General features: G+C 40.3%; 1 protein-coding gene across 3 annotated transcripts in view; it reads left to right on the top strand.

The window, feature by feature from the left end:
- The first annotated feature begins 1,304 nt into the window (after window positions 1–1,304).
- The window catches only part of TM9SF4 (transmembrane 9 superfamily member 4), a 50,414-nt gene continuing 34,800 nt past the window's right edge, over window positions 1,305–16,918 (top strand). For 2 of the 3 annotated variants that reach the window (XM_064475787.1, XM_064475786.1), the window contains exon 1: window positions 1,514–1,543. In XM_064475787.1, the coding sequence (XP_064331857.1) occupies window positions 1,529–1,543 (15 nt within the window). In that variant the 5' untranslated portion in view covers window positions 1,514–1,528. Of the gene's footprint in view, window positions 1,544–16,918 lie in introns of all 3 variants that reach the window. The other variant, XM_010993901.3, reaches the window with a different exon arrangement.

The raw sequence follows: 16,918 nt of genomic DNA, 5'->3' as shown, positions 1-16,918 counted from the left end.
GAAGCCACTCCAAAACCCAAAACAACCAGGCTCAGCTGGGCATTTTTTTTTGTTCCATATGGTATCAGATTAGGTTATGCATGTGGCTGCATTTATCTAGCAGTTCACCTAGGGTTAAAATGTCCATCATGACTTCATTCTCACATCTAGTGCTCAGCTGAAGTTTCTAAACTATCTGGAGGAATTGACTGGGCCTCCCTCCCTCCCTATATGGCTTCTCAGCAGGGTAGCCAGACATCTCTAGACCCAAGATGATGGAAGAAGAAGCTGCCAAGTCTCTTAAGGCTTAGCCTCAGAACTGGCAGAGTCATTTGTACCACATTCTATTGGTTAAAGCAAGTGACATGACTGGCCAGATTCAAAAACAGGAGAAATAGAATCTACCTCCTGATGGGAGAAACAGCATCCTCATGCAGCCCTCTTTGCAACAATGCACCACAGTGGTCCTCACAAGTGGGAATTCAGTTGCCCCCTGCCAAGAGGTAGACTTAGGTAAGAGTCTTGTGACTAGTTTCAGCATAATGCTAAATGCTGCAGCACACAGCAAACGTTCAGTAAGTGCTGATTATTATTATTAACCATTATTATTCTTTTAGCAACTTTTCCTAACAGTTGCAGATAGCACTGACACTGTATCCACTACAGCAATACATGGACCAAATGAATTTTCAGGTGTCTCCCAATTTTAACACCACGACTCTTTGAGTCCTCTTTTCCAGATGCTGGAAACTGAGGATTAGGAAGGTTGAGTGTCTCGTCTCGAGTCACACACTTAGGTAACTAGCACATAGTGAATCCACATCCAAAGACGTCTCCCTCCACTAAATCTGCTGCTTTTCCTTCCTTCATTTAATAAATAGTGTATTGTATTGGGCACCTACTATATGCCCACAGGAGTATACATAAGTGTATAATGATAATTATTTATTGAATAATATATGCCACATCATGTTATTGGATCCTCATTATAAATCTATGATGATTTTAGAATAACCCCCACACCACTTCACAGAAGAGAATAAGGCAGAGCGAGGTTAAATAAAAGACAGGATCCTACCCACATAGGGATTATAGTCTATTGGAGAGGATATAAGATAGTCAAGCAAATAATTAAATATATAATTACAAATTATTCTGCTAATGTAGCTCTGGTACCGATCCCACTTAGCCAGGTCCAGGGCCTCAGGTAACCCTGGCAACGGGTCTTCTGCCAATAGTAAAGATGGAACCCACAGAACAAGCGCGTTTACGCATACCGCCAATACCCACAATACACTGGCAGGATGGGGAGGAGCAGTTTCTGCCAGGAGTTAAGATGGCTTCCATAGTTACACCATCCTCTCTTTTCACCTAATCAGCGACCTAATTGCCCGGAGCAGGCTACACGGCCAAGTGCTAAGTCTTCCTTTCCCCTCCACTCACTGCAACCACAGAGTGACTGAAACCCAGCAGCGCCTCGCGGAGTAAACTCCGTAACCAAGGAAACACCACTTCCGCTGACGTCATTACGGCGACACGTGGATCCAAGATGGCGGCGGCGATGGTGAGTGAAGGAGACTCTGGGAGCCGGAGATGGAGCAGGGGCCCGCCAGGGGATCCCAGGACCTTCCGGCGCCCCATGCCTGGCCCGAGCCACCTCCGGGACCCTTAGCTCAGCCCTGAGGGACATCCCTGACTGGGATTATCTCCCCCAAACTACCCCTCCCCGGCATTTGCCCCACATTCAGGCTTGTCAAGGCCCGAGTTTTGGGGGAGGCACTGGGTCGGAGGAAAGGTCTCGGCTACCGCCCCCGCCGTTTCCTATTCTGGCCTTGGTCTCCGCCTCCCGTGACCCCGATTTTCCAGTTTTCACTTTCCAGCCCTAACCCCTCTGAAGAGCTCCCCGTTATTCCCCGCTTCGCTCCTCCTTCTCACGTCCAGACCCTGCTCTCTCCGCCTCCCCGCCTCCCCACTATCCTGACCAGTCCGCAGATGCGGCTTCACTTCTGTCCAGTCTCCCAACCCAAACCCTGTGTCAGATCCTTTACAGAACACTGTCCTCACCTCTTCCCTCAATTGTTTCCACTGCTCACCTGTCTTGACTTCCAGTATCCCGAAGCATGCCCTTACCCACCTATCTTCCATGCCCAGACCCTTCCTTAACCATTTCTCCTGTCTTCTCTCAGCTCCCCTTTTCTCTCCTGGGGAGCTTTTATCCCCCTGATTCTCAAACTGCATAAGACTCGGGTGTGTGTGGTAAGGCATGTTAAAAATGCATTTTCCTAAGATTCTAATTCCGTAGGGCTAGATTATGCTCAGGAATCTGAACTTTTTATAAGCACTTTGGTGGTTATGATGGAGGTGGTTTGTGAACTGCATTTGGAAAAACACTATACCAGCCCCTTCGGGAGCCCTCCCTTTCCCATGCCCATCCAGGGCCACGCAGTTCGTTAGAATGAAGCCTGTGTGTGGTAAGTTGTGCCTGGAAAGTGGGTCAGAACTTTCTGGCTCCTGGTACAGAACCAGGAAGTAGATCTATGTAGGACTGGCCCTTCTACCAGAAGTTCAGCTCACATTCTGCTTGTCAAGAGACCAGAACCAAAATTGAAGTCGCTTAGTACAGAGTGATTTTCTAGGTCTTTATGTATGTTGCTTCCTCAGCAGATAATATCATCCTAGGAGTGCATGCAGAGGACTTGACAAGTTGCTTTGCATTTAGCAAAGGAAGGTTCTTGTTTAAATTCTTTAGTGTTGGTTTTCGCCAAACAAGTGTAGGTTACTGGTTGATAACAAGTTTCCCTCCTTTTGTTAAACCAACTTTTTGATTAAATTATCCTTTTTGTTTAATGAGGGAGTCCTTGTTTAGAACCTTAGCAGTCAGGTAAAAGACTTCACAGCCTCGCTTGATTTCTGTAGTCTCAGGCTTCAATCTGAACCATGAGTGGGGAAAATCCCAAAAGTGGTATGTTGAAACCCATTATTTTTCTGGACCACATTCAGAACAAGGATGGCATAAGAACTTAACAGGAAAAGTCACACCCTCTTTTGCCATAGGGAAACAGTTCAGTAAAGTAGCATTTATAGCATTGCACTGGGAAATTCCTGCCCTGTTCAGAGGTTTTTAAGAGTAAGTTAATGATACGTATTTCTGGTACACATTTATTTAATCAACAAATATTTGAGTGCATGCTTTATGTCAAGACCTAGGGATGTACTGGTGAATCAAAGGGTCAAGGTCCCTGCCCTTGTGGAGCTTTTCTCGTCTGGGGAGACAGGCAGCGAGAAGGTAAACAAATACATGAATAAGGTATCCGTCAGATAGTGCTAAGTCTGAGATGGCAGCAAAGTGAAATGATCATGATTTGGGGTGATGGGGTGATGCAACTGCTTTGAATTAAGTGATCAGAGATATCTCAAAGAAAGTGACATGAGTTGAGGCCTAATTGATAAGAAGGAACCATCAATGCAAAGAGTTCCAGGCAAAGGAGATGGCAAGTATAGAGGACCAAGGTGGGAAAGAGTATGTTTGAGGAACACAGAAGGCTGGAGGGGCTGAAGCATGATGAAGGTGGTGGGCAGGGAATGATACAAGATGAAACTGGAAGGAAGCAGGAGAAGCTGTGTTTCTAGACACAAGCTTATAATTGCAGTGAATCGTAGGCTACAGTTTGTAGTCTGTGGAGTGCATTTTGAAAGACTGTTCTGTTAGGGTGCTTCCCCTCCCCACCATCTCCAGAACATACTTTTTTTTTTTCCAGAACATACATTAAGGGAGCCGACTTGTTCTCAGTGGAAAGGAGTTTGGATTTTATTCTAAGTACAGTGGAAAGCATAGTGATTTAGTGTTTGTCATGTCTCCTGGGAGTATTGTCCTGTGCTTTCATGGTGGATACAGTAACTGACTTCAGGAAAGTGGCAGTGTAATGTATACAGTGACCCACAGAGGCCAATTTAGAAGGTGCATATGAGAAACTTCATATTAGGTGCAATAGTGAAAAGGCATGGAAGCACATTTATGACGGGGATATGTGCGACAGGCAGAGTGGGTCACAGATAGACTTGAGTATTGTTTGTGTTAAGCACTTTATTATACAGAAGTCAGAACTGTCCCCATACCATCATACACGTAGGTTATTTTGCAACTGTTGGGGTTGGAGGTGTGGATCTGTTTGGGGGTATCTGGGTTTCTGAGGCAAGTCATACAGCCAAAGAGGAACTAAGCTAGAAGATTCAGTGACCGTGGGAACACGCTGGATTTTGGTTTGTTCTCGTGTTTTGAAAGTTAGGGTTGTGAGTGTAAGTTTCATGTGGTATTTAGGGTTTTTACTTCCCTCCCTTTCCTTAGTGAATGGTTCTTCTTCAGGGGTTAGCTGACACCTCCCAGGTATGTGTTAGCACAGTGGGTGTTTCCTGAACCTGCAGGGTGAGACTTTCCCCAGGACCAGAGTGGATGGCTGGTATAAACTGAAGTTATCTCTAATTTTCCTGCCTTCCTGGATTTAGATGACTCTGTAAAGTACAGGATCCTGAGTGGATCTGGCTGGATGTGAGGTGAGAAACAGGCTCAAATCTCACTCTTTATGGAACTGTTGAGCATATGGAATATGCTTTAGGGAATATTATTTTGGTGGAGCTTGAGAAATGACCACTGAGTGCATTCTCTCAGATATAGCGTTGTTCATACTGTTTCGGGTTCTTTTCTATTTTTATTGGATTATAATTCACATACCATAAAATTCACCCTTAAAAAAATTCAGTGGTTTTTAGTATATTCACAAAGTTGTGCAACCTTCATGCTATCTACTTCTAAAACATTTTCACCACCCAAAAAAAACTTATTAACAGTCACTTCCCACTCCACCCCACACCCCCCAGTCCCTGGCAACCACTAGTTTAGTTTGTCTGTATAGATTTTTCTGTTCTGGACATTTCATATAAATGGAATCATATAATATTTAGTGTTTTGTATCTGACTTTTTTTTTACGTGGTGTAATGTTTTTAAAGTGCATCCATGTTGTAGCATGTATCAGCACTTCATTCCTTTTTATGGTCAAATAATATTCCATTGTATGGATAGACCTTATTTTGTTTATCCTTTCATCCGTTGATGGACTTTGGGATTGTTTCCACTTTTTGACTGTTACAAATAATGTCGCTGTGAACATTTGTGTGCAAGTTGTTGCATAAACATATGTTTTCAGTTCTCTTGGGTGTACACCTAGGAGGGGAATTGCTGGCTCGGTTCTCACTGCTTTGAGGTTATTTGTGTTTGATCCAGTACAGAGGCAGGGGAATGGCCTGAATGACCCCAAGCTTCCTTTGAACAGATGGAAGCAGTACCAGGCAGCCCCCCGGCCTAGTCAGAAGTACAGGAGCTGTCTTTAGTGGTGGAATCTGGATCACAGAAGCCTGGGACAGGAGGCAGGAGGCCTGGACTCTGTGACCAATCCTGCAATCCTGTATATGACAAGTTGCTGTATCCCTTGGGTGTCTCCTGGGGATGGGCATTGGCCCGCTGAGGAAGAAGCACTGGAGCAGGAGTCAGCAGCCTGGGCTTAGTCCCAACACTTCCATGGATCCACCGAGTGGCCTGGGCCAAATTCCTTTAGTTTTATTGGTCTGTTTCCACATATGTCATATGTGAAATTAATGTTTGAACTTGCTGATTTCTAAATTCCAGGTTGAAGATTTTATGGTTTAAAATACTTGCATTTAAGGTGACTTTTGCTAATACGCCTTTAAATCAGATTGATTTTGATTTCTCTCATGATTGTAGCCCCTGCGGCCTTTCCAAGCTGGTCTCTGTTGGTTGTGTTGTCTGTCTGATCTCTCTAGTTGCTCCACCTGGCGTGTATTCTGCAGGAGCCAGTGTCCTTGGAGCTGGGGTGCCTATACCAGGCCTTGGTACAAATGTGTTTCTCTGAGGAATCCCTTTAAAGGAGTCCCCTTAATCCCCCCAGGAAGAACAGAGGAGGCAGAGACAGCATTATTGCCTCTTGGTTTCTCTTTTACAACTTGGACAAAAGTCACCCTTTGATCTCAGCATTAAAGAAGCAGATCACAGAATGTTGGAGAAGGCTGAGTTTTGATCTCTGGGCACCAACAGGAAGGTGGGAAGGACCCAGGATGAACAGGGCCGTCTGGCCACAGACGAATGATAGGAGCCACCTAACCCCCCAAACCTGCTTTGATCCCTGAGCCATTTGCTGGCACTAGTATTTCCCAAATGGCGCGCAGTTGAGGACACCCACGACTTCTCAATTCTATCTCATTTCTCTTCATTGCTTCCTTTGCTGCCTCCTATCATGATTTCTCACCTATGCCTGAGCATTAAACTGACAGACCTTCCAGGGTTTGAAATCTGAAGGTTTTGTATTCAGAGGGTATGCTGCTGCTACAAGGAGTTCTTAAAAAACAAAAATCAGATCACAGATTGGAGCTCAATTCTTAAGCCAATTTAGAAGGAAGTCTGGGTTGCCTGTCAAGTCTCTTATCATCTTTGGGCCTCAGTTTCTACTTGAAGTAGATCAGATGCTATAAATTGGCAATTTATGGACCACATCTTCATGTGGACTTGATTGGCAAGGGGCAGGGGTTGTTGGCAGGCACAGGACTTTAAATTTGTTTCTAATTAGTTGCCAGTATTTAATAATTGGGAGATTTCACATGATAAAAATTCTAGATTTTCATTTTCTCTTTGAAAATTTGGTCCCAAATTCCCCAGCACGAGCATTCCTTAGGCAGGGCCCAGTTCTTCATTCTCTCTTCCACTCCCTCTTGTCTTATTCCTTGGCAGCTTCATCATTTATGCCGTCTGCATGGCCTCTCTAGGTGGCTGAATTTGCAACCCCTGAATAAGGTAATCTCTTTGTAAACTTTTTCCTACCTTGATATTCTGATTCAAAAGCTGTTAAAGGTTTGTGGCAATCCTTTGTGTTACCTAACTTTGAGGGAAATTTTTCTACTCACATGATTCATTTCAGGTGATAAACCATATGCCCACCCATTATTCCATCTAATCCTTAAAAAAGCCAATTTACAGAGGAAAACACTAAGGCTTGGTTTAAAGACTTGGGCTAGAATCTGACACTGATTTTATGACTCTGGGCAAACTATTTGCTTCTTTAAACCTGTAACTTATTATTTTTTAATCTTTTTTTTTTAAATTATGATAACATTTACATAAAATAGTTACAATGATAAATTTGATGTTAAGTGTCCTGTGGCATTAAACACATTGACATTGTGCAGCCATCATCATCACTTTCAGACCTTTTTCATCTGAATTGGTTTCTTTATTTTTAAAATGAGGATGATACTCTCCTCAAAGGATTGTTGTGATAATTAAATGAAATATGAGATGAAGTGCCAACACAAAGAGAGCTCTCTGTAACTTTTCTACTCCAAGATCTAAAGTCTTTAGGAGGCACACCATCTAAGTCTGTTGCTTGGGCTAACTGAGAGTCCTTTTATAAATACCCAAGGGGGAGAGGGAAAGTCAGTGCATTTTTATGGTTTTATTTCTGTACTTTCTGGCTTCAAGGTTTAGGTCTGGTTGTCTGTTGCTTGGTGGGTAATTATTAGCTTGACCTGGACTTCCAGAGACTGTTGCAGGTTTTTCCCTACCCCTAAAGAGCAGTTTTGAGTCTTTTTATGTATCTCTGCTCAAAAGCTACTCTGTCTATGGGCTCTGAAATAAAGGCTACATTTTCTGTCTCCTGTAGCTAATTTGGTTCTGTTTTGCTGAGTTCTTTAGCTCTGTGGGGGCTGCTCAGTAAGTAGTCTTTAGCTGTCATTAGCCATCCTTCATGTGTGGTTGAATTCTTAGGGAGCTTTAACTGACTGGGTAATTGATTTCAGTTAACTGTTGGCAAACTCTGCCCCAAAGCCTTTTTCTTTTTCTTTGTTCTCCCCCCCCCCCTTAATCTGGGAAGCAGTTACTGAGTGATCTTAAAATGGTGACTGTATCTTTGAAAAGGAAAAAGAAGAATCTAGCTTATGTTAAGGGAAAGTGCTGCCTTTGCAGCAGGAAGGGCATGGAATAGGAACAGAAGGGCTGTTCAGATTGGCCAGGCTGTATCACTCAGTAGGGAAAGAAGACTGCAAGGCAGAGGGCTTCAGAAAAGAAAAGGTTAAACTTCTGGCCACAGAGAAATGTGAGTGAATGAAATAATTTTCAGTTCTCAGGGGAAACTTCCTATGTTCTTTGGAAGAAGTTAATTGTCCATACCTTTCAAACTGGGTAGGGCAAATTTGGGGGTTTAGTTCTAGTAGTCCTTAATTGGGCTGTTGTTTGGGATACGTTTTTCTCCATGCCCAGCCCCAAGAATAAAATAGATACTCAGGAGGGCAAGACCTTGATTCTTAGGTCACTTGAGCCTTATAACTTTCCAGGTCACCCATATCTTTGCCAGTGATGGGGTATTAGATTACAGCACAAAGGGCTTCTAGATTGCCATCACCTTGTTCCTTGACGTGCTACCTTTGCAGTCTCGCGACTTGGAAACCAAAGAAAGCAAAATAACGTTGAATGGACTGGTTCACCTCTCTTAGGACTCCCACCTCTTTCATGGCTCTGAATGTGCAACAAATGTTTGCTAAATACTTAATTGGCTTTTCAGACTGAACCTCCCATGAGAGGTCCTGTGGTGATCAATTAAAAATTAAAGGAAAATCTAAAGGAATTTCTCAAGAAGCAGGTACTTTGCTAATCCCTAACATCCTTACAGAAATGAACCGTATGTCAAATATCCTCCATCAGGCCGTCAGGGCTGCAGAGGTAATGAAGTCAAATAATCACAAAAAGTTGGAATGGGATCCTGTACAGGGTTTTATCAGTGGCTGTGAACTTCTAGGTCCTTGTTCCTCTTAGAATCATATGTCAGATTGTACATTCTGGAGCTTTTTTTTTTTTTTTTTTCCTGGGAGTAGGATCTGTACCTTTTACAAGATTCTCAGAGGGACTTACAACACCTTCCCTGAGACTAAAAATTACTCATCTGGTCTGGTTACCCACACCCTTGGCCTCAGAATCTCCTTTGCATCATTTTTATCTTACAGCTCCCATTTTCTGCACATCGTCAGGGAAACACACCCAAGTACTTTCAGAGGGAGCCCATTTCCTCCTCCTCCTCCTTAAAATGTAAATGTATTTATTTTGAATATGGGTAATCTATATTTATGGAAAAAGGAATAAAAGCTATAAATGAAAAGAAAATCACTCAGCTACCCCAATCCATTCATCAAGTATAGACTTTGATTTTTTTAAAAAAATATTCCTCCAGAACATTTTTATGCACACAAAAATGTGTATTTTAAAAAACCTTTATTATATACATTTTTCAACATACATGAAAGTAGAAGAAATAGTATAAAGAACCCCATAACCCATCACCCAACTTTAACAGTTACTATTATATTGCCAAACTTGTTTCATCTATACCTCCCCCTAGCTGGTTTTTTTTCTTCAGGTTTATGAAGGTATCATTTAACACCATAAAATTATCCATTTTATCTTCTGGCGCTGGGGGTCAGCCCAATATTACCAAGTTGATTATTACCAAAAATATTTATATATATGTCCATTTTAAGTGTTCAGTTTAGTCATTTTTAGTATAGTCTCGTACAGCCATCATCACAATGACAAAGTGTTAAACATTTCTATCACCCAGCAAATTCCCTTCAATCAAGGATTGGCACTTGAAGTTTAATAATCCTTGTTTTCACAACCAGCCAACTACTGATCTGCTTCTTTTTTTTTTTAATTGAAGTATGATCGGTTTACAATGTGTTAATTTCTGGTGTACAGCATAGTGAATCAGTTATACATATATATTTCTTTTCACATTCTTTTTTATTATAGGCTATTACAAGATATAGTTCCCTATGCTGTACAGCGAGACCTTGCTGTTTGTGTTCTATCTGCTTTCTGTTTGCATAGATTTGCCTTTTCTGGGCATTTCATGTAAGTGAACTCATACAATATATAGACGTTTTGCATCTGGCTTCTGCTTAGCATAATGTTTTTGGGGTTCATCCATGTTGTAACATGAATTGGTAGCTCACTCCTTTTTATCACTGAATAGTATTCCATTGTATGGCTATACTACATTTTGTTTATCCATTCACCAGTTGATGGGTGTTTGGATTGTTTCTAATATTGGACTATTATGATAAAAATTGTTAGGAACATTCATGTTCAAGTCTTTATATGCACTTACATTTCCTTTTCTCTTGGGTAAATGCCTAGGATTGGAATTGCTGGATAGTATGGTAAGTTTATGTTTAACTATTTAAAGATACTGCCTAACTTTCCAAAGTGATTCTACCATTTTACATTCCTGCTAGTATATGTGGGTTCCAGTTTTTACACATCTTTGTCCATACTTACTATTGCCTGTGTTTTTGAGATTAGCCTTTCTAGTCAGTGTGTGTGGTGATACCTTATTGTGGTTTTGGCTTGTATTTCCCTAATGACAGATGATAGTGAACATCTTTTCATGTGCTCGTTAGCCAGTCATATAGCTTTGGTGAAATACCTATACAAATCTTTGCCCGTTTTTTAATCAGGTTATTTGTTGTCTTTAAATTCTAAGAGTTTTGTAAAATATGTATTCTATACAAGCCCCCTATCAGGTGATTTACAAAGATTTTTCTCCTAATCTGTTGTCTGCTTTTGATTTTCTTTTTCTTTCTCCCTTAACAGAGGCACTGGGGATTGAACCCAGGACCTTGTGCACACCAAGCATGTACTCTACCACTGAGCTATACGCACCCCCTCATTTTTCATTTTCTTAATGATATCTTTTGATGTGTGAAAGTTTTAAATTTTGATGAAATCCGATTTATTGATTTTTTTAATATTGATTGTGCTTTTGGTGTTGTGATTCAAGACATTTTTGCTTAACCCAAGGTCACAAAGATTTTCTCCTAGCTTTTATTCTAGAAGTTTTCATTTTAGCTTTTCTATTTGGGTCTGTGAACCATTTTGAGTTAATTTTTGTGTATGGTGTGAGATTCCTTTTGCATATGGCTACCGAATTGTCCAAGCACCATTTGTTGAAAAGTCCATTATTTCCCTACTGAATTGCCTTGGCAATTTTGTTGGAAGTCAATTTACTGTAAATGTAAAGATTTATTTCTAGACTTTAAATTCTGTTCCATTGGTCTTTATGCTAATCCCTACCACGCTGTCTTGATTGCTGTAGTTTTATAACAGCTTAGAAATTGGGTAATATAGATCCTCTAATTTTGTTCTTTTTTTTTTTTTTTAACATTGTTTTGGATATTCTGGGTTCTTTGTATTTCCTGATAAATTTTAGGGTCAACTCATCAGTTTCAGCAAAAAAGCCTGCTAGGATTTTGACAGAGATTGCACTGAATCTATAGATCAAGTTGGGGAGAATTGTCATCCTAACAATACTCAGTTTTCCAATCCATGAACTTGGAATGTCCCCCAAATTATTTAGATCTTTCATTTCTTTCAGCAGTGTTTTGTAATTTTCAGTATACAAATCCTTTTTGAAATTTTATTCCTAAATGTTTTATTCTTTTTGAAGTTACTGTAAATGGAACTAGTTTCTTTAATTTTATTTTTGGGTTGTTTGTTGCTAGTATGTAGAAATACAATTAATTTTTAAATATTAATCTTGTAGGCTATGACCTTGGTCAACTTGTTTATTCGTTCTAGTAGTTGTTTTGTGTATTCCTTGGAGTTGTCTAGGTACAAGATATGTGATCTGCAAATGAGAGCACTTTTCTTTCTTTTCAAGCTGGATAATTTTAATTAATTAATTATTAGCTTTAGTGCACATTGTTTGCATGCATAGCACAGTGTTGAATAGAAATGGCAAAAGTGGACATCCTTGCCTTGTTCCTCATCTTAGGGGGAAGCATTCAGTCTTTCATCATCAAGTATGATGTTGGCTGTGGGTTTTTCAAAGTTGCCATTTATCTGATTGAGGAAGTTCTTTTTTATTCTTAGTTTGTTGAGTTTTTATCATGAATGTGTATTGGAATTTGTCAAGTGCATGTTCTACATCAATTGTGATGGTTATATAGTTTTTGTCCTTTATTTTATTTATATGGTGTATGACATTATCTGATTTTCAGATATTAAGCTAACCTTGCATTTCTGGGCTAAACCCCACTTGGTCATGATGTATAAACCTTTTTATATGTTGCTGGATTCAATTTGCTACTATTTTGTTAAGGATTTTTCTGTCTGTGTTCCTGAGGCATATTTGTCTGTAGTCTCCTTTTCTTGTGATATATTTGGCTTTGATACATGCTTTTTAAAAATTTATTTAGACTTACGAAATTTTGCTGTACATCACTACTGTGCATCTTACTTTTTTTGTACTTAATAACTTACTTAGCAGGGGAGGGTATAGCTCAAGTGGTAGAGTGCATGCCTAGCATGTGCAAGATCTTGGGTTCAGTTCCCAGTGCTCCTTTAAAAAAAATAAACCTAATTACCCCACCCCCCAAAATAATAACTTACGTTAGCAGTCTTTCAATAATAATTCTACCTCCCATTTAAGTATATATTGTGCTGAATTGCCCTCCCCCTAATTTGCCTATATCTAGTGTATTCAGATTTTTTAAAGCTTTGTGACTCTAATGGATAAAAAAGATGTTATTTTATTTGCATTTTTTAAGTTATGAATTATGTTGTGCATCTTTTTGTGTCTGACCATTTGAATCTTTTTCTTTTTAACTGCCCATTTTTATTCTTTTAGGTTATTTGTCCTTTATTGATTTGTAAGAGTTCTTGGTATTTTGAAGAAATTACTCCTTTGTCAGAAATGTAGGAAATATTTTTACTAAATGACAATTTTACTAAAATTGTCATTTCCTTTTTCTATAGTATGTATTTTTTCATATTCTTCCTTCTTTCTGTGTATTACTTTTCTGTATAGATTCTAGATTTTGTTTGATTCTTAGAAAACTTTCCATGTCAAGATTGTTTAACAATATATCTATGTTTTCTTCTAATATTTCTGTTTCAATTTGCATATTTGAAAGTCTTTTCTGTCTTCTCCAGTACCAAACAGTTTGGATAGCTCTGTATTTTAATATTCAGTAGAGCTAGTCTGCCTTTATTATTTTTCTTTTCAAAATAATTCTGAAGTAAAGGATGAATATGAAACTGACTAGAATGATTTGCTTATTGGTAGAAAAGCATTGAATTGGGGGAGGGACAAGGAAGACAAAGTTCAGAGAGGAAAAGAATTGGAGAGGGAGGGTAAAGGAGATGAAAAGCAATTAGTCTGTGGCAGCATAGTTCTCTGGACGCCTCTAATCATGTCCTAAAATTATGCCTGAGCATGGCTCCACCATGGTGACAACTTCTGATCACTCAGGTCTGCCAGGTTTGGTGCAGCTGGACTTTCTTCACTCTGCAGATAACCACATCACTTCCCTTCCCTGGGGTCCTGGATTACTTGAGCCCTGAGATTCTTCAAAAAAATGTCTTCATGGAATCCACCTCTGGGTAGAACCTTGCCTTGTTTTGTTCTACCTTTAGGTTTCTTGAGTTGATGGAATGGCCCATATTTTCAAGGTAATCATGAATTTCCTGAGTTTCATGAGAGGTCATAAGGCTTATGGTTCACTCTCCTCACTGGGGTAGGGATATCGTCTTTCACCTCCTTCCCTGAGCACCTGCCTCTCTCTGATTCACTCTTGGTGATGGCCTTTTCCTTAGATGGATAGCTCTTTTGTTGGATGTTTCCTTGGATTGAGCCTGCATCTCCCTCCCTGCCATGTACTCATTGGTCCTGCCTTCCATGCAGCCCCGGACAAGGCCACCCTGCCTTATCAAGCACCTACTACTTCACTTAATCCTTACCACCATCATCACTCTACCATCCTGCCATGAGCTTAGTATTATTTCCCTATTTTCTTACTACAAATAAGAAACCTGAGACTCAAAAAGTTTGAAAAACTTGCCCGAAGTCACACAGCTAGGAAGTGGTGGGTCAGGAATTTGAATCCATTCTGTATGGCCCCCCAAAGCCTGTGCTTTTACCACTACACCGGTGGTTCTCAAAATGTGACCCCAAGACCAGACCAGCAATACCCGCATCTCCTAGGAACTTGTCAGAAGAACAAATTCTCAGGCCCTGTTTCAGACCTACTGAAGAGCACTCTGGGGGTTAGACCTAGGAATCTGTTTTTAAAAGCTCTCCTGGTGATTTCCTTGCACACCAAGTTTCAGAACCACTGCCTACCATTCTGCTTCCCCTCCTGGCTGCTGCTTCTCTTCACATCAGACCAATAATTTAGAGGTGATTGCATTTATCCTTGTTAGGTGTCAAATCTAGAACTGGACATTACTATGTCTCTGGAGCAGAAATGTGCTGCACACCCACATCCTTCCCCCAAACACACACCTTTCCCCCAAACACACGCACACGCACACGCACACTCACGCACGCATGCATGTGGTAACCAGCATAATCTTAAAACTGCAAGTATGATGTTTTCTTTTCTTCAGTGTCTTCCAGCTGTACTAAGAACAAAGCCCTGACTCCTCATGGTGGCTTTTATGTGATGCATCCCTTACCCATTTTCTAGCTTCCTGTCTACACCCACCTATTTGTACTTGCTACTCACAGGATGGTCCATGAACTAGAAATATCATCACCTGGCAGCTTATTAGAAATACAGAATCTCAGGCCTCACCCTGGACCTGCTGAATCAGACTCTGCATTTTAACAAGGTCTCCAGGTGATCCATATTCATGTTAAAGTTCTAGAAGCACCGGCCTACACATCACCTGCCAAAAACTCCTCTTGGTTGCCCTCAGGCCTTCGTGCCTGTGTTTTGCTTTTTCTGGAATGCTCCCCCCTCTTTCCCTTCAGGCCTTGGAGTAGACTTGAGTTCTTAGATCTGCACCCCACTTCTCCAAGACTGGACTTGTTGGTGCTCCTGTGTACTCCTTAGCCTCTTAACTGATAGGATAAGATACTAAGCCCTCTCTAGCATCTGGGACCTAGTATTGTGATTGGCTGATGACTTGTCTCTGTCCCCCAGAGGGCTGAAAGTGCCTTAAGGGTGTGCATTCTGCGAGGCCAGCACAGTGCCTGACATATTGTAGGTGCTTAGTGTAGTGAAATAATTTCTGTGCTGGTTTGAACATGGGCCTTGAGATCAGACTGCCTGGGTATACATCCTGACTCAGCCAGTGTTATGTCACCTCTCTGAGCCTCAGTTTCCTCATCTCTGAAATGAGAGTAATTAAAGTCTCTACATCATAGGATTGTTGTGAAGATTAATTGGGTTATTGCATGAAAAGAACCTAGAACTGTGCCTGGCACATAATCAGTATGCAGTAAATGCTAGCTGCCGTTGTTATCAGCATCATCATTACATGCTTACCATCTTTTAATGCAACTGTCCTGCCTGAAAAGAGCATACCTGTTCCTCTACAGTATGCTTGGGCAAGTTAAATAATCTCTGGGTCTCAGGTCAGCTGGCAGTCATCTGAGAAATGGTGTCAGAAGTCTCCAGGTAGTTGTAGTTGTGAGAGTGGTGCCAGTCAGTTTGTTAAGTGCTTAGCACAAAGCAGGGACTTGGTAAATGGAAGGAAGGGACTATGTGTCAACAGTGCCTTGTACTTACTTTTAGGTGCTCAGTGACCCTGTGGCTTCTTGTTACTTTTTAGTGTTGTCTTCCACCAGGGTGAGTATTTTCCTCATTGTTATCTTTTTGTTTTTGTGTGTACTTGCTCCACTGGTTTGAGACTTTGGAACAAAAGTGTATGGAAGTGTTTCGGGATTTGCTTTTCATTCTTCTGCAACCTGAGCTCTCAGGGAGACCCTGAGTTCCCCAGGGCAGTGTCTCTCTGCTAAGATTGGAGGATTCTGTTTCAAAAGAACTGGAGTAACTTCTTAGATTTAATTGCTTGATAAACTCAGGAGATTGTAATCCTCTGCCCTGGCTTCAAGTCACATATCAGATAAGGGGGAAAGATCTGGTGTCTGGCTTCCTAGGAGGGGAAGTTTAGAACACATGTATTTTTGATTAGCAAGAAGTAATGATATTAACTGGGCTTTACGTATATGGCCTTTGTTGTATTGCAGTAAGTTCCTTTTATACCTCTTTTTTTTGAGAATTAAATCATGAATGAATGTTGAACTTTGTTAAATGATTTTTCTTTGTCTATTGAAATGATTTTGTAAGTTTTTTATTTCATTTTGTTAATGTTGTGTATCACATTGATTGATTTGCATGTATTGAACCATCCTTGTATCCCAGGGATAAATCCCAGTTGATCTTGGTGTATGGTCCCTTTAATGAGATGTTAAATTCTATTTGCTGGTATTTTGCTGAGGATTTTTACATCTATGTTCATTAAGGATGTTGGCCTATAGTTTTCTGCTGGTATCTTTGTCTGATTTTGGTATCAGGGCAATGCTGGTCTCATAAAATGAATAAATGCTTGTATTTTTGAAAGGACTTAAGGATTGATATTAACTCTTCTTTGAATGTTTATTAGAATTTACCTTTAAATCCTGTGATCCTGGACTTTTCTTTGTTGGGAGGTTTTTAATTACTGATTCAGTATCCTTTTTATCCAATTTGTTGACCTATAATTGTTCACAATAGATTTTATGATCTTTTTATTTTTGAGGCATATTGTAATGTCTTCTCTTTCATTTCTGATTTTATTTATTTGAGTCTTCTCTCTTTTTCTTCTTAGTGTTGCTAAGGGTTTGTCAATTTTATCTTTTCAAAAAACCAACTGAGTTCTATTTTTTTCCTATTTTTAAAATTCTTTTATTTATTTCTGCTCTAATCTTTATTATTTCTTTCCTTCTGCTAACTTGGACTTAGTTCTTTTTCTTGTTCCTTGAGATATAAAGTCAGGTTGTTTGAGATTTGTTTTTAAATGTAGGTGTTTATCACTACAAAATTCCCTCTTAGTACTGC

Source organism: Camelus dromedarius, chromosome 18 (genome assembly GCF_036321535.1).
Source record: "Camelus dromedarius isolate mCamDro1 chromosome 18, mCamDro1.pat, whole genome shotgun sequence".
Classification (NCBI taxonomy): domain Eukaryota; kingdom Metazoa; phylum Chordata; class Mammalia; order Artiodactyla; family Camelidae; genus Camelus; species Camelus dromedarius.
Note: the sequence above shows the minus strand (reverse complement) of the source record. Positions and strands in the feature narration are given on the sequence as shown.